This window comes from Pelobates fuscus, chromosome 1 (genome assembly GCF_036172605.1).
Source record: "Pelobates fuscus isolate aPelFus1 chromosome 1, aPelFus1.pri, whole genome shotgun sequence".
NCBI classification, from domain to species: domain Eukaryota; kingdom Metazoa; phylum Chordata; class Amphibia; order Anura; family Pelobatidae; genus Pelobates; species Pelobates fuscus.
The window spans coordinates 115,774,393-115,796,238 of record NC_086317.1 but is presented as its reverse complement, the minus strand read 5'-3'; the positions used below and the strand labels follow the sequence as shown (position 1 = coordinate 115,796,238).

The 21,846-nt window shown below is 43.7% G+C and overlaps 1 protein-coding gene across 1 annotated transcript in view; it reads right to left on the bottom strand.

Moving 5' to 3' along the window:
- The window catches only part of LOC134593516 (acetylserotonin O-methyltransferase-like), a 70,518-nt gene extending 48,672 nt beyond the window's left edge, over positions 1–21,846 (bottom strand). The window contains exons 1-2 of the mRNA XM_063444590.1: positions 21,803–21,846; positions 19,244–19,365 (exon numbers count right to left, since the gene is read on the bottom strand). Coding sequence (XP_063300660.1) covers positions 19,244–19,365; positions 21,803–21,846 — 166 coding nt within the window. The remainder of the gene's footprint in view (positions 1–19,243; positions 19,366–21,802) is intronic.

Genomic DNA, 21,846 nt, shown 5'->3' with positions numbered 1-21,846 from the left:
GAGGGGGTAAGTACAAATTCCCCTCCCCAGCTAACTCCTAACTTGGCCCCAGGGTTAACAGAGGAGATGTTAACCCCCACTGACTCCCATGTTCCCCCGGTATGGCAGAATTAGCCACTAAGGACTGTAAAAATAATTTTTCCTATATGAATGAACTGTATTCGGGACTTTTACAATGACTGAATCGTTCTTATTACTGTATGTGAACAAGGCAATCGATTCCCGAACCATAACCACCATTCTGTTCGAGAACCGATTGAAAATACCGAATGAGAGACCACCCTGATGTGGTCGTGTGTCCCTCATTAACGAAAGGAAACAATGTTGCAAACGCTGTTAATAGGGTTCGTGTGTGGCCGCCGGTCGTATGTCGAACACGTGGCGGAGGCCATCTTAAACTCACGAACAGCGGTGTTTGGTCGTCGAGCGTCTGGAACTCAAATCGGACGCTCGACTAACCAAACACCACTAAGACCTCCAGGAATGCCGAAAGGTTCGAATAAAACTCCCGAACGGACCGCCGTTCGGTAGGATGAATCACACAAACTAGGGGATTCATCCGAACGCAGAGTTAACACTGGATGGCATAGGCTTTCGGGACTTTTGATGAATGAACAGAGACCGACCGCAGGGCCAAAACTCATGGAACTATTTTCGGCTACTTTGCCCATGCGGTCGGTCAAATCTTTACCGCCCATAACTCCCGAACCCCTGGTCCGATCTGGGTGATTTTTGAGTATGTTCCTCACCCAGATCAGGGCTATCTGGGGATACCCAATTTAAGGGTGTACCTACTATATTTGGGGTACATCCAAGAATGGGGGAAAAGTATGTACATTTTAATGATGTTAATTGTTAATCTAAGGGGAGGGGATGTGTGGGAGGTAACGTCAAGGTGATTGGTTATTGTAATAATTATGGTCGGTACCTCCCTTGCATGGGAGAATTTCATAAAAGGAGATTGTGCCAGTAAACCTCAGTTGACTCCCAGACTATGTGTCGTCTAGTCCTTGGGAATGGGAATTATGCTGTATTTCCTGCATTCTGTATGCTGAATCTTTATTACCAGCGGAGACCTCTTGGATTAACCCCTGCTACTCCGTTACACCTGGCTACTGAGCCGGACTATGTTCCCAGCACCCCAGCAGAAGAGCTGGCAGCTGGGCAGAGTGCAGTCGGCCTCTGCCCTACCTTTGTCCCTGGTCCAGAGCCTGATGTCCTGCAGGCTATCCCAGCAGAAGAGCTGGCATCAGGGCAGAGCGCCGCTGGCATCAGGGCAGAGCGCCGCTGGCCTCTGCCCTACCGACCCCCTTGTTACAGGACTGGCCTGCACTCCCTTCACCCCAGCAGAAGCGCTGGCATCAGGGCAGAGCGCCGCTGGCCTCTGCCCCTCAAGTCCATACAGTGTGTTGCCCCATCACCACAGCGAAATACCCAGGTGCAGTAACTGTTTGTTGTGGGGGGGCTGCTCTGGCACTGGTTTATTGTGGATTGGTGGATCGACTAACGTGGGCACTGACTGACAGAAGGTCAGGAGCCTGGTTAGTCTTCCCCCCAAAGGGGAGATATGTGACAAACTGCCATTTGCCACTAGGCATTGGAGAGGACTGATTGCTAGCCTCCTGCCCTGCGACTATGGCCCTGGGATGTATTGCCCTTTAAGAACTACATTTGGGCATAAGGGATTTTTATAATGCAGTTCCTGGCCCTTTAAATACTTTGGAAGAGTGTTACAACTTTTAAACTGGCACTTCGAATGCAGTCGAAGAGCCGAAGTCGTCAAAGTGCCGAAGTGGCCGCCATTCGACAAACGAACACGTGGCGGCGGCCATTTTAACTTATTCGAACGCGGTCAGCGGTGTGTGCAGCCAAATCTATGGAACTGTTTCCGGCTACCCAATTGCACGAACACCGCTGACCCGTACCTACTTCGACACCGCGGCTGGAGACTAAGTCCCGTTTGAAGATTCGAACGCTTGTTCGAATGGGACTTAGTCATTTTCTCGGTGTAAAATAGACCGACCGCACAGCCCAAATCCGTGGAACTGTTTTGGCCATGAAAATGTTGGTCATAAAGGACTTCCAGGTAACTCTTTAACCCCTGGATGGAATTGGCTGAATTTTGGACATGTTTGTAAGTAAAGTATGCTGATTATTAATATGTGTTTTTATGAAGATTGAATGTATAGTTTTAAAGTTATAAAAATGTATAAAAAGTATGATTTTTCAGCTTGGAGATAATTGAGTAGATACAGTAAGAAACTCATTTATCTCCCAAGCAGAGGGGAGGGAATATGTGGGATGTAACCGTTGTCTGACTGGTTAATGTCTAATTGCCTATGGGCGTCTCCCTTGTAGGGGAGCACTGCATAAAAGCAGAGTACCTGCCATTAAACATCAGAGTTCTTCTTCACTCTCCTGTCTCTTATTGGGGGAATCACGCAAGCGCCTCTAGCGGCTGTCAATGAGAGTTACAAACACCCTCCAGAGAGAGCCTGTTCTACACAAGACCAGTGGAGCCAGACTGCAGCTAGAACCCATCGTCATCTGGTTGTAAGTAGGAAATCTAGTATATTATTAGTGGCACTAATTTCTCATTTACCTCACATTAAAGGGACACTATAGTGACAAGAACCAGGTTTTCCTTTTGCTCCTATTTCTCTAATTCCATTCTGTAAATTCTCCTTCTATATCTTTAATTTCCTTTTTTAGCTTTTTATTTTTTATTTTTTACAATATTCACTATCCAATATAATTATATTTATTAACTAGTGTATGTTCTATGCCAGGGGTCCTCAAACTATGGCCGGGTCGCATCCGGCCCGCCAGGGTCCTGAACCTGGCCCCAGCATTTAGGGCCACCTGATGGGCCCTTTAAAAAAAATTGCAACCGTAATTAGTGCTGGGAGGAAGTGACGGACGGTCACTTCCTCCCGGCTCCCTCTGCGCGGGAGGGAAGAGAAGCACAGCCAGGCCGCGAGGAAAGAAGAGCCACGCTAACTCCCATCAGCCACAGCTATCCTCCTGCAAAAAAAGGTAAGAAAAATTAGCTATTTGTATGTATGTATGTTAGTATGTCTGTCTGTGTGTATGTATCTATGTCTGTCAGTATGTCTGTCTGTGTGTATGTATGTATGTATGTATGTGTGTGTGTATGTATGTCTATGTGTATGTATATATGTCAGTATGTCTGTATGTATGTAATATGTCTGTCTGTGTGTATGTATGTATGTATGTCAGTATGTCTGTCTGTGTGCCTGTATTTCAGTATGTGTGTATCTGTATGTATGTCAGTATGTGTCTGTATGTATGTATGTCTGTGGTTATGTGTATGTATTTCAGTTTGTATGTATGTGTATGTATTTCAGTATGTATGTATGTCTGTTTGTATGTATGTATGTATGTGTGTATGTATGTCAGTGTATATGTATGTCAGTATGTATGTCTGTATGTATGTCAGTATGTCTGTCTGTATATAATATATGTATGTCAGTATGTCTGTGTGTGTGTGTGTGCATGTGTATGTATTTCAGTATGTATGTATGTCTGTTTGTATGTATGTATTTCAGTGTATATGTATGTCAGTATGTCTGTCTGTATGTATGTCAGTAGTGTTGTCGCGAACCCGAAATTTTTGGTTCGCGAACGGCGAACGCGAACTTCCGCAAATGTTCGCGAACCGGCGAACCGCGCGAACCGCCATTGACTTCAATGGGCAGGCGAATTTTAAAACCAACAGGGACTCTTTCTGGCCACAAAAGTGATGGAAAAGTTGTTTCAAGGGGACTAACACCTGGACTGTGGCATGCCGGAGGGGGATCCATGGCAAAACTCCCATGGAAAATTACACAGTTGATGCAGAGTCTGCTTTTAATCCATAAAGGGCAGAAATCACCTAACATTGACACCTGTCCTCAAAGCCCAGCCCTGATACACACTGACACAGAGCAGAATAGAGACTGTTCCCCCTACATAGGGTCACTTGGCAGATATGGATTGACACCTGTCCTCAAAACCCCTGATACACACTGACACAGAGCAGAATAGGGACTGTTCGCCCTACGTAGGGTCACTTGGCAGATATGGATTGACACCTATCCTAATGATCCCTGATACACACTGACACAGAGCAGAATAGAGACTGTTCCTCCTACGTAGGGTCACTTGGCAGATATGGATTGACACCTGTCCTCAAAACCCCTGATACACACTGACACAGAGCAGAATAGAGACCGGGGGTCTAGTAGCGTGGACACCCAGCACAGGTTGTTCTCCTTCAGCCTTTTTATACGAGGGTCCCTCAACAGGCACGACAGCATGAAAGAACCCATTTGCACAAGGTTGGATGCCGAGCTACTCATTTCCCGTTCCTCCTCCTCACACAGAGCAGAATAGGGACTGTTCCCCCTACATAGGGTCACTTGGCAGATATGGATTGACACCTGTCCTCAAAACCCCTGATACACACTGACACAGAGCAGAATAGAGACTGTTCCCTGTCCACAGAGACCATGATACACACTGACACAGAGCAGAATAGAGACTGTTCCCCCTACATAGGGTCACTTGGCAGATATGGATTGACACCTATCCTAATGATCCCTGATACACACTGACACAGAGCAGAATAGAGACTGTTCCTCCTACGTAGGGTCACTTGGCAGATATGGATTGACACCTGTCCTCAAAACCCCTGATACACACTGACACAGAGCAGAATAGAGACTGTTCCCTGTCCACAGAGACCATGATACACACTGACACAGAGCAGAATAGAGACTGTTCACCGTCCACAGAGACCATGATACACACTGACACAGAGCAGAATAGAGACTGTTCCCTGTCCACAGACACCATGATACACACTGACACAGAGTGTCCGCGTGAAATAGGGCCGTGAGTAATGACGTCACGGGTAGCCTGCCCATAGTATCGCATAGGGTGGAAGAGCTGATAGGACATCTGAAACGTATTGGGATGGAGATGCTTAATTGTTCTCCAAAATGCTTGACACCACCCCATAGTGAATCTCTGCAAACTTTAATACCATCAGAGGAGGAAGAATGTGGCAGCCCACTGGGATTATTCGAAAAATTTCAAATTGATGATTTTCCAGACCCTGGGGTTGACATTAGTCCAGATTTACATCTTGTGACCCATGAGGATGTTCCAGGCACTACTTGTGAAATAAAGACAGATAATAAAGTGAATGATCCTTCTCCTTGGGACTTGCACCCTGTCGTTGAAGGTGGAGTAGGCAATGGCAAGAGCATGCTGTGGGTAGTCAGTGCAAACACTCTCTTCCCGGTGAATAATGAGGAGACTAACTATGATGACGTTATTTGCGTTGAAAGTAATGATGCCAGAGATCTTTTGAAACCATATGGAAGGAACGAATTGGTTAAAAGAAAGGCAAGAGACCACCTGCATATAGACAAGAATACGCATAAGAGAAAGAAGAGAACAGGTGAAAGAGAAGCTGCAGACTGCCTATCTGCAAATAGTTGAGTTATGTCCTGAAGATGTCCGTGTTACCACAGTGCAGACTCTGTTTGATACACTACTGAGGAGAGTCAGAGAAACCCCAGATCTTCACGTATTGAATGAGTCGGTGCGTGGAGTTGCAGAGAACGTAGAACAAGAAATATTTAAACTTTTCCTGTGTACTGACAGCAGATATACATAGGGTCACTTGGCAGATATGGATTGACACCTGTCCTCAAAACCCCTGATACACACTGACACAGAGCAGAATAGGGACTGTTACCCCTACATAGGGTCACTTGGCAGATATGGATTGACAAATCCCTGACAAACAGCTACCACATGCAAGGAAGGCAGCAGGGGCGCAAATGACCCACTCCTGACGCGGGAAGGTAGTGACGACAAATAACAATACAGGACTCTTTAGAGACCCTGTAATTGTAATCAGTCCACTTGAAATCCTTTAACTTTGATCAATTGGAGGGAAGTCTGGTGCAGAGCCACTGACCCATGCGCAGGGCCAGCCTTAGGCCTTTGGGCGCCCTGTGCAAGAAATCTTCACCCTGTCACACCCATGTGCAAGAAATCTTCACCCTGTCATAGGGTCACTTGGCAGATATGGATTGACAAATCCCTGACAAACAGCTACCACATGCAAGGAAGGCAGCAGGGGCGCAAATGACCAACTCCCGACGCGGGAAGGTAGTGACGACAAATAACAATACAGGACTCTTTAGAGGCCCTGTAATTGTAATCAGTCCACTTGAAATCCTTTAACTTTGATCAATTGGAGGGAAGTCTGGTGCAGAGCCACTGACCCATGTGCAGGGCCAGCCTTAGGCCTTTGGGCGCCCTGTGCAAGAAATCTTCACCCTGTCACACCCATGTGCAAGAAATCTTCACCCTGTCACACACACACACACAGGCAGACAGCCATACACACGCACACACACAACTGCGACTGACTAGGTTTGTCACCTCCTCAAAAGGACGCATGAGCCTACAGGCATTGCGCATGAGCGTCTAGTAACGTGGCAAAAAAATTCCCAGCTCCCCAGAGGCTGTCCTAGCACCCCGGTCATACAAATATTCATTAACAGCTTTTTCTTGGAGCAGGCGTTCGAACATTAGGAGTGTTGAATTCCAACGTGTAGGGCTGTCGCAAATCAAGCGCCTCACTGGCATGTTGTTTCGCCGCTGGATATCGGCAAAGTGAGCCATGGCCGTGTAGGAACGCCTGAAATGGCCACACACCTTCCTAGCCTGCTTCAGGACGTCCTGTAAGCCTGTGTACTTATGCACAAAGCGTTGTACGATCAGATTACACACATGTGCCATGCACGGCACATGTGTCAACTTGCCCAACTTCAATGCCGCTATCAAATTTTTTCCGTTGTCACACACCACTTTGCCGATATCCAGTTGCTGCGGAGTCAGCCACTTTTCCACCTGTGCGTTCAGGGCGGACAGGAGTGCTTGTCCGGTGTGACTCTCTGCTTTCAAGCAAGTCAAACCCAAGACGGCGTGACACTGCCATATCCGGGATGTGGAATAGTACCTGGGGAGCTGGGGGGGTGCCGTTGATGTGGAGCAAGAAGCAGCGGCACAAGAGGACTCAGCCGAGGAGGTTATGGAAGAGGATGGAGTAGGAGGAGTAGAGGAGGTGGCAGCAGGACTGCCTGCAATTCGTGGCGGTGTCACCAACTCCTCTGCAATGCCACGCATTCCTTGCTTGTCAGCCGTCAGCAGGTTTACCCAATGCGCAGTGTAGGTGATATACCTGCCCAGACCATGCTTTGCAGACCAGGTATCAGTGGTCAGATGGACCCTTGCCCCAACACTGTGTGCCAGACATGCCATGACTTCCTTTTGCACAATCGAGTACAAGTTGGGGATTGCCTTTTGTGAAAAGAAATTCCGGCCGGGTACCTTCCACTGCGGTGTCCCAATAGCTACAAATTTTTTGAACGCCTCAGACTCAACCAGATTGTATGGTAAAAGCTCGCGGGCTAATAGTTCGGACAAGCCAGCTGTCAGACGCTGGGCAAGGGGGTGACTTGGTGACATTGGCTTCTTACGCTCAAACATGTCCTTGACAGAAACACATGAATGTGGGCAGATGAGCGGGAACTGCTCAAGGCGGGAGACGGAGTGGCGGATGGTTGAGAGGGGGCAAGAAGGACAGCAGTGGTTGACGTGGCTGAAGATGCTGGACCAGGAGGAGGATGGCGGCTTAGAGTAGGCGTGCTGCTTGTACTCATGTGTTGATCCCATAGGCGTGTTGATGTGTTGATCCCATATGTGATGTGAGATCATGTGCCTACGCAAAGCAGTTGTACCTAGGTGGGTGTTGGACCTCCCACGACTCAGTTTCCTTTGGCACAGGTTGCAAATGGCATCGCTGTTGTCCGAGGCAGATACACAAAAAAAAATGCCACACTGCTGAGCTCTGCAATGATGGCATTCTGGTGGTGGACACAGCATGCGTTGATTGGCGTGCTGTCGGGCTGACCCCGGGTGCCGATGCATGCTGTCTGACTGTGCCACTAGCTCCTTGCGACGACCCCCCCCTGCTTCCAACTCGTCTCCTCCTCCTCCTCTCTGTCTCCCCATCTGAACTTTCGCCCTGTTCTTCTTCTTCTTGCCGAGCGGGCACCCACGTGACATCCATGGACACATCGTCATCATCAACCGCTTGGCTTGTATCTGACAACTCAGAAAAGGAAGCAGCAGCGGGTACAACATCATCATCATCACACCGTACCTCCATGTGTTTAATGCTGCCTGCCTGAGACATATCCCTGTTATCTACATCCTCTAGCAATAATGGTTGCGCATTACTCATTTCTTCAAACGGGTGTGTGAATAACTCCTCTAACATACCAAGTAAAGCGGCTGTGGTGCTAGTTTTGGTGGTGGCGGCAGGCGGGTGAGTGCTATCTTGAGAGGTGCCTGAAGCTAAGCTGGAGGAGGATGGTGCGTCAAGGTTCCGAGCGGAGGCTGTACAAGATTGGGTGTCCTGTGTTAGCCAGTCAACTAAGTCCTCAGAACTTTTCAAGTTCAGGGTACGTGGCTTCTGAAAACTGGGCATTATTCTAGGGCAAAAGGGAATCACAGCACCACGACCACGACGGCCCCTGCGGGGTGGCCTGCCTCTGCCTGTCATTTTTTGGGGGATTAGTGGTACTATGCGTGCAAGCTACTGTGAGACCAGATATGATTGGCAATGTGAACTGTAACAGTTCTGCAGAGCACACACTGTAGGCCTGAGACACCCGCTTGAAGACAAGTAACTGCTATTCAATCTATAACAGTGAAAAACTAATTTTGGTTTTAAAAGCATGCTATAGAGACACCAGATATGATTGGCAATGTGCACTGGAACAGTTCTGCAGAGCACACACTGTAGGCCTGAGACACCCGCTTGAAGACAAGTACCGTATATACTCGAGTATAAGCCGAGTTTTTTAGCACATTTTTTGTGCTAAAAAACCCCAACTCGGCTTATACTCGAGTCAATAGTCTGTATTATGGCAATTTGCATTGCCATAATACAGACTGGGGCTGTGGGGGCTGCAGAGAGTTTACTTACCTGTCCTGCAGCTCCTGTCAGCTCTCTCCTCCTCCGCGCCGTCAGTTCAGCACCTCGGTCAGCTCCCAGTGTAAATCTCGCGAGAGCCGCGGCTCTCGCGAGACTTACACTGGGAGCTGACAGAGGGAGCTGCACGGACGGCGCGGAGGAGGAGAGAGCTGACAGGAGCTGCAGGACAGGTAAGTTACAGCTCTGCCAGCCCCCCTCTCCCCCCACTGAACTGCCAATGCTGGACCACCAGGGAAGGAGAGCCCCCCTCCCTGCCATGTATCAAGCAGGGAGGGGGGACGAAAAAAAATAATTAGTAATAATAAAAAAATTATAATAATTAAATAATAATACAATAATAATAATTAAATTAAATAAATAAAAAAAAAATAATAATAAAAAAAATTAAAATAATAAAAAAAATAAAAATAAAAAATTGCCCACCCCCCACCAAGGCTCTGCAACACACACACACACACACACACACTGCATTCATACACACACACACACACGCACACTGCATTCATACACACACACTGCACTCATACACACACACTGCACTCATACACACACACTGCACTCATACACACACACTGCACTCATACACTGCACTCATACACACACACTGCACTCATACACTGCACTCATACACACACACTGCATTCATATACACACTGCACTCATACACACGCTGCAGTCATACACACGCTGCATTCATACACACACGCTGCTTTCATACACTCACACTGCATTCATACACACACACTGCATTCATTATACACACACTGCATTCATTATACACACACTGTAAATAAATATTCAATTAATATATTTTTTTTTAGGATCTAATTTTATTTAGAAATTTACCAGTAGCTGCTGCATTTCTCACCCTAGTCTTATACTCGAGTCAATAAGTTTTCCCAGTTTTTTTGGGTAAAATTAGGGGCCTCGGCTTATATTCGGGTCGGCTTATACTCGAGTATATACGGTAACTGCTATTCAATCTATAACAGTGAAAAACAAATTTTGGTTTTAAAAGCACGCTATAGAGACACCAAATATGATTGGCAACTGTCAAAGCACGCTGGAACAGGTCTACAGAGCACACGCTGAAGTAGGCCTGACAACCAGACGCTTGCTTGCAGACAACTAACTGATCTTCTATTACAGTGAAAAAAAATGATTTCTTTAAAATCTAAAGCTTAAGCTATTGTTAAAACAGATATGAGTGGTGGCACTGACTGTGCAAATGGGCAAGGCATCCAACCTGACACAGAAGCTGGCAGGCAGGCAACTGCTCTTCTATTACAGTGAAAACAAATTATTTATTTTAAATGTAAAGCTTAACCAATTGTTAAAACAGATATGAGTGGTGGCACTGGGCAAGTAGGCACAGTATCCAATGTGAACCTCACACAGAAGCTGGCAGGCAGGCAACTGCTCTTCTATTACAGTGGAAACAAAATTTTGGTTGTAAAAGCACGCTATAGAGACACAAGATATGAGTGGCAACTGTCAAAGCACGCTGGCAGGGTTGTGCAGGGCACACGCTGAAGGAAGGCCTGACAGAGCCGCTTGAAGGACACTGACTGTCTGCTATTAGCTTACACTGGAAACCTTTTTTCTTTGTAAAAGCACGCTAAAGAGACACCAGATATGATTGGCAACTGTCAAAGCACGCTGGCACAGGTCTGCAGAGCACACGCTGAAGTAGGCCTGACACCCAGACGCTTGCAGACAACTAACTGATCTTCTATTACAGTGAAAAAAATGATTTATTTAAAATCTAAAGCTTAACCAATTGTTAAAACAGATATGAGTGGTGGCACTGACTGTGCAAATGGGCAAGGCATCCAACCTCACACAGAAGCTGGCAGGCAGGCAACTGCTCTTCTATTACAGTGAAAAAAATGATTTATTTAAAATCTAAAGCTTAACCAATTGTTAAAACAGATATGAGTGGTGGCATTGACTGTGCAAATGGGCAAGGCATCCAACCTCACACAGAAGCTGGCAGGCAGGCAACTGCTCTTCTATTACAGTGAATTTTTTTTATTTATTTTAAATCTAAAGCTTAACCAATTGTTAAAACAGATATGAGTGGTGGCACTGACTGTGCAAATGGGCAAGGCATCCAAGCTCACACAGAAGCTGGCAGGCAGGCAACTGCTCTTCTATTACAGTGAAAAAAAATATTTATTTTAAATGTAAAGCTTAACCTATTGTTAAAACAGATATGAGTGGTGGCACTGGGCAAATAGGCACAGTATCCAATGTGAACCTCACACAGAAGCTGGCAGGCAGGCACCTGCAATTACATTACACAGGAAAAAAAAAAAAAAGCAGCCTGATGTTCTAGCCCTAAAAAGGGCTTTTTGGGGTGCTGTCCTTACAGCAGAGATCAGATGAGTCCTTCAGGATTGTAGTGGACACTGAATACCCTAGCCTAGCTATCAATTTCCCTATCTAATCAGCAGCAGCTAAACTTTCCCTCCTCTCACTAAGCATGCATCTTCCGAATGAATCGAAAATGGATGCTGGGAGGGAGGTTGGAGGGTGTGGAAGGGAGGGAGTGCTGCTGATTGGCTGGAATGTGTCTGCTGACCGAGAGGCACAGGGTCAAAGTTTGCCCAATGATGACGAATAGGGGGCGGATCGAACTGCGCATGTGTCCGCCCGCCGTGGCGAACGCGAACACGCTAATTTCGCCGGGAACTGTTCGCCGGCGGACAGTTCGGTACATCACTATATGTCAGTATGTCTGCCTGTATATAATATATGTATGTCAGTATGTCTGTGTGTGTGTGTGTGTGTGTATGTATTTCAGTGTATATGTATGTCAGTATGTCTGTCTGTATGTATGTCAGTATGTCTGTCTGTGTGTATAATATATGTATGTCAGTATGTCTGTCTGTGTGTGTGTGTGTATGTATGTCTGTATTTCAGTATGTGTGTTTGTGTGTATCTGTATTTATGTCAGTATGTGTCTGTATGTGTCTGTATGTGTTTGTATGTATGTATGTTTGTGTGTATGTAAAAGGGGAGAAGGAGAGAAAGGACCTAAGTCCTTAATTGGAGAGTTATATGAAGGGAGGGGGTCCCTACCTTTAATAAACCTAAGATAATACATAAAAAGAGACAGGAGAAAGGGCTAAACAGGGATATATGGAACCAGCCTAAACCATTGTAATATATGGTGAGAAAAATAGGTAATAAGGGTGGGGGGAGGAGAGGGGAACCAGAGGAATGGGGAAACAAATCTCCTTGACAAAGGGATAAGACGTCCCCAATAGCTCACCCCAAATCCTATGGATTACCTAAAGTCCATAAGTCTCTAATCAATCCATCAGCTATACCAATTGTTTCAGGCTGTGGCAACCTTACACAGAACCTAAGCATATATTTAGACAACATTTTGTCCCCAATTGTGTCAAAACTACCCTCACACATAAGGGACACTAAACAGATGTTAAGCTTTCTGGAAGATCTATCGATACCAGAACAAGCAATACTATGTAGTCTGGACGTAGAATCGTTGTATAGTTCTATACCACACTCAAATGGCATTGAGAACATCAGGGCCATTCTAACACAGGAGCTTCAGTCCCCTGACACATACATCGATTTTGTCTCAAATATACTTAGGATAGTACTGACCAGAAATATTTTTCTATTCAATGGGACTATATACCAACAAATAAGAGGGACAGCCATGGGTACATCTTGTGCCCCCTCTTACGCTAATCTCTACCTGGGCACGTGGGAAAAGGAAATCCAAAATGCACCACACCTTAAAAAGTATTCAGAACTAATAATGTGCTGGAAAAGGTACATTGACGACGTGCTAATTGTTTGGAGAGGTTCCAGTAGGGAGTTTGAAGACTTCGTCAAAATTCTTAACATTAATGATCTTAATTTAAGATTTACCAGCGAAGTTGGTGGGAAACAGATTAACTTCCTAGATATTACAATCTCAATTGAAAAAGGAGGTTTGGCACCGACAACCCTTTTTAAAAAACAAACGGCCACAAATAGCCTCCTGAATTGGACCAGTTACCACCCACAATCTCTTAAGGCTGGCATACCAATAGGCCAGTACCTAAGACTAAGACGTAACTGTTCGTCCACGGAGGACTTTAAGATTAAAGCCTGGGACCTAAGGAAGGCTTTTAAAGACAAGGGATATCCCAACAGGGTCTTACGCAGGGCATATACTAGAGCTATTAAGACTAATCGGGATACACTTCTTACTGATAAGACTGCACAATCAGAAGACCAAAAACTGATTAGATGCATTGCCACATACGATGCGGGTTGGGACTACATGATGGCAACACTTAAACGACATTGGCCGATTTTGAAGTCCGACCCACACCTCAAACATGTAATTACCCCTTCACCCTCCGTGACAGCAAGGAGGGGCCGTAATTTCCGGGACACCCTGGTACAGAGCCATCTGGCACCTGAGAAGAAAAAAAGACCTAACTAACTATCTACCAAAGGGCACCTACAAATGTGGCCACTGCAGTGCATGTGACTTTATGGACAAATAATCCAAGGCATTTGCTGATAGTAACAATACTGACACATTTACAGTTCGGTCATTTTTTAACTGTAGAACAGAAGGTGTAATTTATTTACTAACTTGTTCCTGTGGCATGAAATATGTAGGGAAAATGTTTAGACCTTTTAGAAAACGTATTAGGGAACATGTCAATTCAGTCAGGAGACCTCTAGAAACTCCGATATCCCGCCATCTGAAAATACATCACCTTAATTCTTCTAAAAAGCTGACATTTATGGGTATTGAACATATCCCACGGACTCAGAGAAGAGGTGATTGGGAGACTAAATTGAGACAACGTGAGTCCTATTGGATTTACAGACTTAAAACCCTCTCGCCCATATGGCTCAATGAGGGATTTTCATTTACTGCATTTTTGTGATCTCTCCATTTTTAGATGTTGCACAACTTAAGGGAATTCCCACCCAATCTTTGTATATAAGTCAGTATTGAACATAATTTTTTTTTGTTGAATGTTCTTTTGTCACTAGGAATCTGGTGTTATGGGACAAGAAGGTTCACCATTAAATTCATAGGTGGTGATATCCTCTTATATAATTAGGGTGACTGTTTTGTTCACCCATTATTTATTATATGGATTTAAAATCATCACATTGAATCATAGGTGTACCTTTAGCCATAATTAAATCAGGGCCTTTATCCCTTTAAATCCGTCCAATATTGCTATGGGAATAGGATTAACTAAGTTAATCAATTTGTTTCCGTAATCATCTAATGAATGGATACACTATGGGGTAGCAATATGTTGGCAACCCCTTTGTTTCACCGCACGGGTTAATGTGGACAGTGACAGTGACGTCACAAAACCACTCCCCCTAATTGCGGCAAACTTTTTCCGTTCCCCACGTGGGTATTGAGTACTTGTGACTGGTCACCACGCCCCCTGCCCAATCGGAATAAGGGAGAGCTCTTGACCAATCACAAGACGAATAACACGTCACAGCAATTACCCACGTGACGAACCACACCTGCTAACGATTCACAGGCGGATTGCTACACAGCATATAAAAGGATACTATGTTACACTGAAGCTCATTACTCCTGACGACGGCGTGTTAGAATGCCGAAACGCGCGTCGAGATAGAATCTTCTTTCTTTTGTTCACTTTAGGTAGCACTATGGATTTAGGTAGCACTATGGATTTATTTGATTTAATTTAATTGTGTGTCTGTTGCTACTTAGACAGGAAGGGCATTAGGGTTACAGGTAGGCACTTATGGTTTATCCTTAGTGCTGAGGTATACAGGGCAAGTTTTGTGAGCTCTCTAGGTGTGGATATCTGGGATTTTGGGCGAACTATTGGGGATTTTTTATCCCTCCACTAAGGAGGGTTGTTTCTTCCATTCCTCTGGTTCCCTTCTCCTCCCCCCCACCCTTATTACCTTACCACATATGGGACCAAGGTCATGATATCCTTATTTGTTGCTACGTAGCCAGGTAGGATATTTGAGTTATAGGTAGGCACTTACGGTTTTCCTACAGTTTGAGGTATACAGGGCAAGTATTGTGCCCTCTTTAGGTGTGGGGATTTGGGATGAGCTATTGGGGACCTCTTATCCCTTTATCAAGGAGATTTGTTTCCCCATTCCTCTGGTTCCCCTCTCCTCCCCCCACCCTTATTACCTATTTTTCTCACCATATATTACAATGGTTTAGACTGGTTCCATATATCCCTGTTTAGCCCTTTCTCCTGTCTCTTTTTAATTATTATCCTTAAAGGTAGGGACCCCCTCCCTTCATATAACTCTCCAATTAGGGACTTAGGTCCTTTCTCTCCTACTCCCCTTTTCCGTTCAAATCCTGTGGGTTATTCCCCGTTTTGGAGAGTTATTTAGGGCATATTAACACCAACCCACAGGCAACCTCCATTAGCCCCTGGATTGGTGTTTTTCTATTTATTTTTCTTTGTCTGTGTGTATGTATGTATGTGTATGCATTTCAGTATGTATGTCTGTGTGTCTGTATGTATGTCTCTATATGCATGTATGTCTATCTGTATGTATGTGTATGTATATATCTTTATGTATGTCAGTATGTATGTGTTTGTATGTATGTGTGTGTATGTCCTTATGCTTGTGTGTGTGTGTGTGTCTGTATGTATGTAAGTATGTGTCAGTGTGTCTGTATATAAGAAAAGAAATATCTACAGGCAAACAGTAGGCGCTATATATTTAGTGATAGTGAATATAAATATTTATTTATTCCAAGTGAAGCAATATTAAAAAAGCTGCACCTTAAAGTGTAAAATAGCTCAAAAAAACACCACTATACATACATTGCAGGAAAAATAAGGTGCGCTATGACTTTAAATAACTTAATAGTGTACAATACAATAATAATTCTTAATATTATTGTTAAAAGTGCATGTGCAATGTGCAACACGTGAAGAAAATGGGGTAGCAAATCCACACTCACAATTTTAACGCCACTGGCGTGGATCACCCCTCAGGGAAAAGTAGAGCAGTTAAAGTCTGCTCTAACTATGATGGCAGAAGTCCTCTTATCTCAGGACTCAGAGACCTTTAGTATTCAGGACAGCAGACAAATCCTTCTGAAGCAATTTTAAGATCAGGATCAGAATGCAGAAATAGATTTGTTGAGATAAAATATTTGAAGTTGAGCGCCTCACTGGCAAATTCTCAGTTATTTTCCTTGGGAAATACTTCTGTATATGTCTATGTGTCTGTTTAAGTGTGTATAGGAGTTTGTTAAAAAAAAACTTCAAACCTTAGTCTGGCCCCCAACCGTGTCCGAGGGACAGTGAACTGGCCCCCTGTTTGAAAAGTTTGAGGACCCCTTTTCTATGCTAAAGATAACTCTCTGACTGAAGCATATCTGCATAAGGTCTTTCTATATTTGTACTTGTACTCTCAGTGTCACCACTGATACCTAACTCACTTAAAAGTGATAATATGTACCTGCCTGATATATGCTGTGCTGCGAATGTATCTATCGCATACCAAGGATGCATGGCACTGTTAATGGGAACTTGGTGTTATAAAGGTCTACTCAATAAAGAGAGAATTGAAGGGAATTGAGATGAGAATTTCAAACTGAAATAGAGCCGTAGGAATGGGTGAATTTTTCCAATGCAGCTACTTTGGCCTTAAGCTTGAATTTCCCATCTTAATTCCGTGTAATTCTCTCTTTATTAAGTAGGCCCTATAATCTGCATTATAAGCAGGTGGAGATTAATTATGTGGGTTGGACAGAGTGGGTAAAGCTTTGGGGCAGTGGGTGTGGTACATGTTCAAGAAAGTAATTGATAGCTGTGCTGCAAAGTGTCCTTGGAATTTGTTTTCAAATGTTGGCAACTGTGTAGCAGTTCTGTTCAAATCCTTCACTACTGTCAGTGGCTGAGCTGTGTGTATAACTGTGATGAGAACATTTTTTTCTGGAGTGAGGGGGTGTGGCTAAAAAGGCAGGCTTACGGTGCTGCATTCTGCAACACATTTATTGGTGCCGGAGTATGCCTTTAACAATGTCAACATTTTTAAAGCCAGGCTCTAAATGAGTCTTAATTTTGCCTGGATTTAAGTCAGAATGAAAGTTGCCGGACGACCAAAAATGTGGACTTGAATGGTTAAAATCCAGGGCCAGATGTTTTAGATCAGGGCCCTAATTTTAAAAATTGGAACAATTTTCTCTCTGGCAGCGCTGGCAACCATGTGGCACCACAATTAAAAGTGTAAAACAATTTTTTAAAAAGCCTATGCGAGTCAAAACCTCCCTTATATCCCCCACCTCCATGCCATTAGTGGGGAAATATCTTCTAAATAGTAAGCAAAAATTTGCTGGTGGTTGCTCTAAAAACATAAAACATAGGGGGGGTGGGGGGGGGGAGAGGGGGGCATGGACATCGATTCGTAGCTATTTATTAAGCAAGTTGGGTGGACATGCTATTATTCACTCCTACAGTCTTGGGCCTATAATTATTGTTTGCTTGTAAAAAGGAATAATATGCAATGCTAATTTGTGAATGTGCATCTTACCGTATAAATTCTGTCCCCATTTTATTTAAAACAATTCAGTGTTTAGTGAATAACCCTGTTTGTGTTTCTTTAGCATGCAAACTGTACACATTCCTGCAGTGTTTTCAAGTTAGATAATTAGCAAAAGTGGAAGAAAAAATATGTTTGTATTAGTTATCTTTACTCTTCCTCTCTACGCAAGTTCCCAGTTACCAATTACAATTTATGCCAATACAAGTGAATTAATAAGAAGAATTGATTGTATTTTTACAGTATGATTTCTAACACATTTAGTTTAAAAACACATTACTGTGAGTTTTATTGCTGTGGAGCTCTGTTTTATACGAAGACACACCAACAAAATGGAGCTCCAAGAAAAGAGGTGCATCAGGATAGAAAAGAGGGACAAGGGATTTGGGCCCAAAATAGGTACAGTCCCTCCTAAATGGGAAAGTTTTGGAGGTATGTATTTTTCTATATGTTTAATACATTTCATTGCAATTGGCTTATTAGAGAAGTGGTATTGGTACTGCTTTAGAACTGGGAACCTCTGGTTTGAGAATCCAAGGCAGGTCACCTCATAAGTAAGGGTCGTTGAGCAAGACATGCAGTGTCTGCCTACCATAGATTATAAGCTTGTGTGAGCAGGGCCTTCAGCAACCTTTCATATTTTAATTTAACACTATGTGCAATGTACCGTATATACTCGAGTATAAGACGAGTTTTTCAGCACATTTTTTGTGCTGAAAAACCCCCACTCGTCTTATACTCGTGTCAATTGTCTGTATTATGGCAATTTACATTGCCATAATACAGACAAGGACCGGGGGCTGGCAGGAAGCTGTAACTTACCTTCACAGCAGCTCCTGTCAGCTCCCTTCTCTCTCCTCCGGTCCGTGCAGCTCCCAGGTCAGCTCCCTCTGCAAGTCTCGCGAGAGCCGCGGGGTCAGAGCATTGCCACGGATTACCGTGGCAACGCTCCGCGCGGCCGCGAGACTTGCAGAGGGAGCTGACCTGGGAGCTGCACGGACCGGAGGAGAGAGAAGGGAGCTGACAGGAGCTGCTGTGAAGGTAAGTAAGAGCTCGCTGCCAGCCCCCCTCCTACAGCCCATCCACTGGACCACCAGGGAGTGAGAGCCCCCCTCCCTGGCCAGCTAACAAGCAGGGAGGGGGGACGAAAATAAATAAATAATAATAATACAAAAAAAATAAAAAAAATAATATAAGAAAAAAAATATTAAAATAATAATAATTAAATAATAAAAAATGCCCACCCCCCACCAATGCTCTCCATCACACACACACACACACTGCACTCATACACACACACTGCAAATAAATATTCAATTAATATCATTTTTTTAAGATCTAATTTTATTTAGAAATTTACCAGTAGCTGCTGCATTTCCCACCCTAGTCTTATACTCAAGTCAATAAGTTTTCCCAGTTTTTGGGGGTAAAATTAGGGGCGGCTTATACTCGAGTATATACGGTACATGTTTTTAGATTCCATCTTTATACCATGACAGAAAAAAATAAAAAAACTTGCTAATCACAAGCCTCACAAATCACAGATAGCAATATGATATAAGATTACAAAAATAAGGCTCTCAAATTACAAACCTCCCAAATCACAGATGATCTTGAAGCATGAAAGATCAAATGCTGAAATAACTGCTGCTTTGTCATAGAGAAACCATGAGCTATCCATAAACTGTATAAATTCCATCATTTGTTCTTCTGATCTGGTAATAGAAATAGGAGCGGTTATCTTTGTGCAGTAAATGCATTGCAGTGTTATAAATTGGAGAGTTTCATGGCAATTATAGGAACATGTCCAGTTCTTTTATTATATGAGATTACATACAGTACAACCCAGGGCCAGACCATCTATTGGTCCCGCTGGGCATCAAGAGCATTTCTGCAAGTTGCTGGAGCATTGCCATGGCAACACATGGCTTGCTAGAGGAGTGGACATGCTGTTGGTGGGGAAGATCTCTGGACTCCCTCATCATGCATGCTATGCCACCAGACAATCCCTCCCTGGCCACAGGTAAGAGGCAGAGAGGGAAAAATAACCCTAATTGTAAATTTAAAAAACAAATGCTCACCCCTCACAGCTCCTATCCAACCCCACTGCACACACTACAGAGATACTGCATCCAATACACCAGAGGTAGTCAACCTTTTTCTACCTACCGCCCAATAATGCATTTTTCTTGATGGAAATATTTCCTTACCAACCAGTTCTTTTCAATTTTGTTTTTTTGTGTGGAATTTTTTTTTAGAAAGGAGGGTGTTTTAAAAAATACATAAAGTACTTAAATTTATCTTTTTATTTCTACTTTATGCATATTTATAATGTTCTTAACTTTATAAAAGTTTAATGAGAAAACAATAAAGTAAATTGAAATTACCTTTAACTAGTGATTAATGAGATCCTTGAGGCTGATGCTGCGAGACTAAATATTTGATATCTGGTTCGATTTTCGTAACAAACAAACAAAGGTCTCCTCTTTCGGTGATATTCAGATGGTTTCTTGGTTTGCTCAAAATATGATTTCTCATCCGTGCATCACCTCCCTTCCGCTCCCTCCTCAATTCCCTCCCCTTTTTTCCTTTTTCTATTTTTTCTTCCTTTCTATTCTCCTTTTCCTTTATTCTATTTTTTATTTACCTTACTTATAGCAATGCCCAGCAGGAAGGCTGAGCTAGGTAACCCACTTATTATTATTAGCCAACAACAATTATCTCCTTCCTATATTTTTTTTTTCCTTCTTTCTCCTATTTTACAAGTACTCCGCTCCTTCTTTCTCCTATATACAAGTACTCTGTCCCTTCTTTCTCCTATTCTACAAGTACTCAGCTCCCTGCTATCGTATATCCCCCTTCTCCAACGCCTCCCCTTCCTCTACCCGCATGTTACACTCGTTCGTGCGTACACATGTTCGTACGTGTGCGAACACGCGCATTCGTGCACTCGCATCTGCACACCCGCACTTCCTGTTAACCACTGAGTGCGCGAGAGATGAATAGAGCATTCATCTCTCTTCATGGAGGGAGGATTCTGCTTATGCCGTAGAACCCACTACCACCCACCTGGAGTCCTAAAACGCCCACTAGTAGACGGTAGGGACCAGGTTGACGACCACTGCAATACACACACACAATGCATCTGCTACACATATACTCTGCATACACGACACAGACACTGCATCCACTCTGCATACACACGCACACAATGCATTCACTACACAGAGTGCATAACATAATTGATGTGCGCATAGTTTTGTTGAGGGGAGGGTGGGGGAGGCAGAAGTTCATCCTTGGAGCCAGGCAGCACAATGTCTTGGGCCAGCCCTGGTACTACCACTATAAAAAGGCCACTCTTAAATAATCACTACAACCTTATGGTGCTAGCAGGCTACAGGCACTGTCACCTGGCTCTTTGCAAAGCCACATTCCATGGTTTGACTCAAGCTCTGGGTCAATGCTGTCTAAATTTGATTAAACTGATATTGCTCTTGTTAAAGTGTACTTTCTCTCTTACCAGTACAGAAAGAGAAAGGCTGGACACCGGAAGGACATTCATTTTGTGTGAAACCACACAAAAAGAGTTTGACAAAAAACCAGGGGCGATACTAGTTGCTGTCTAACTGCATGACATATAGTGGTTATGGTGTTTAGAATGGCTCTTTAATATTATCTGATCTATTAAAAGCAAGTTAATAAATTCTCTAACTTCTTATGTATTCAAAATAAAAATAACTCTAAATAGAGGTTAGTAATATCAATCCCTTCCCAAAAATATTTCTACTATACCTGATCAGAAATATGTCAGTCATTAGCACACAAGAAATAAACTGGCTGAAGCAATTAGAGATTGTTCTGTCCGTTCTCTTAATACTAGTGTCCCCAACCAACACAAACTAGTCTGTCTATTATCCATAATAGACAGTTCCTTCAGCAGGAGAGGCTTCCTCCAACCAAAGCAGAAGTGCAGTGGAGTTGAGTTTTTTTTTAACTATTCAACCAGTAAACACAACATCTTTACATTTTCTAAAAGTGAAAGTTCTTATTTACATGTAAAGCAAAGCAATATAGGCTAGCATTGTAAGTAAAACCTGCCAGCCATAAAGTTTTAAAAATGAATTGAAGAATGTATTTCATTATCACAATTACCTGTACAGATTGAAAAATATATCTTCTGGATTTCCATGTTGCAT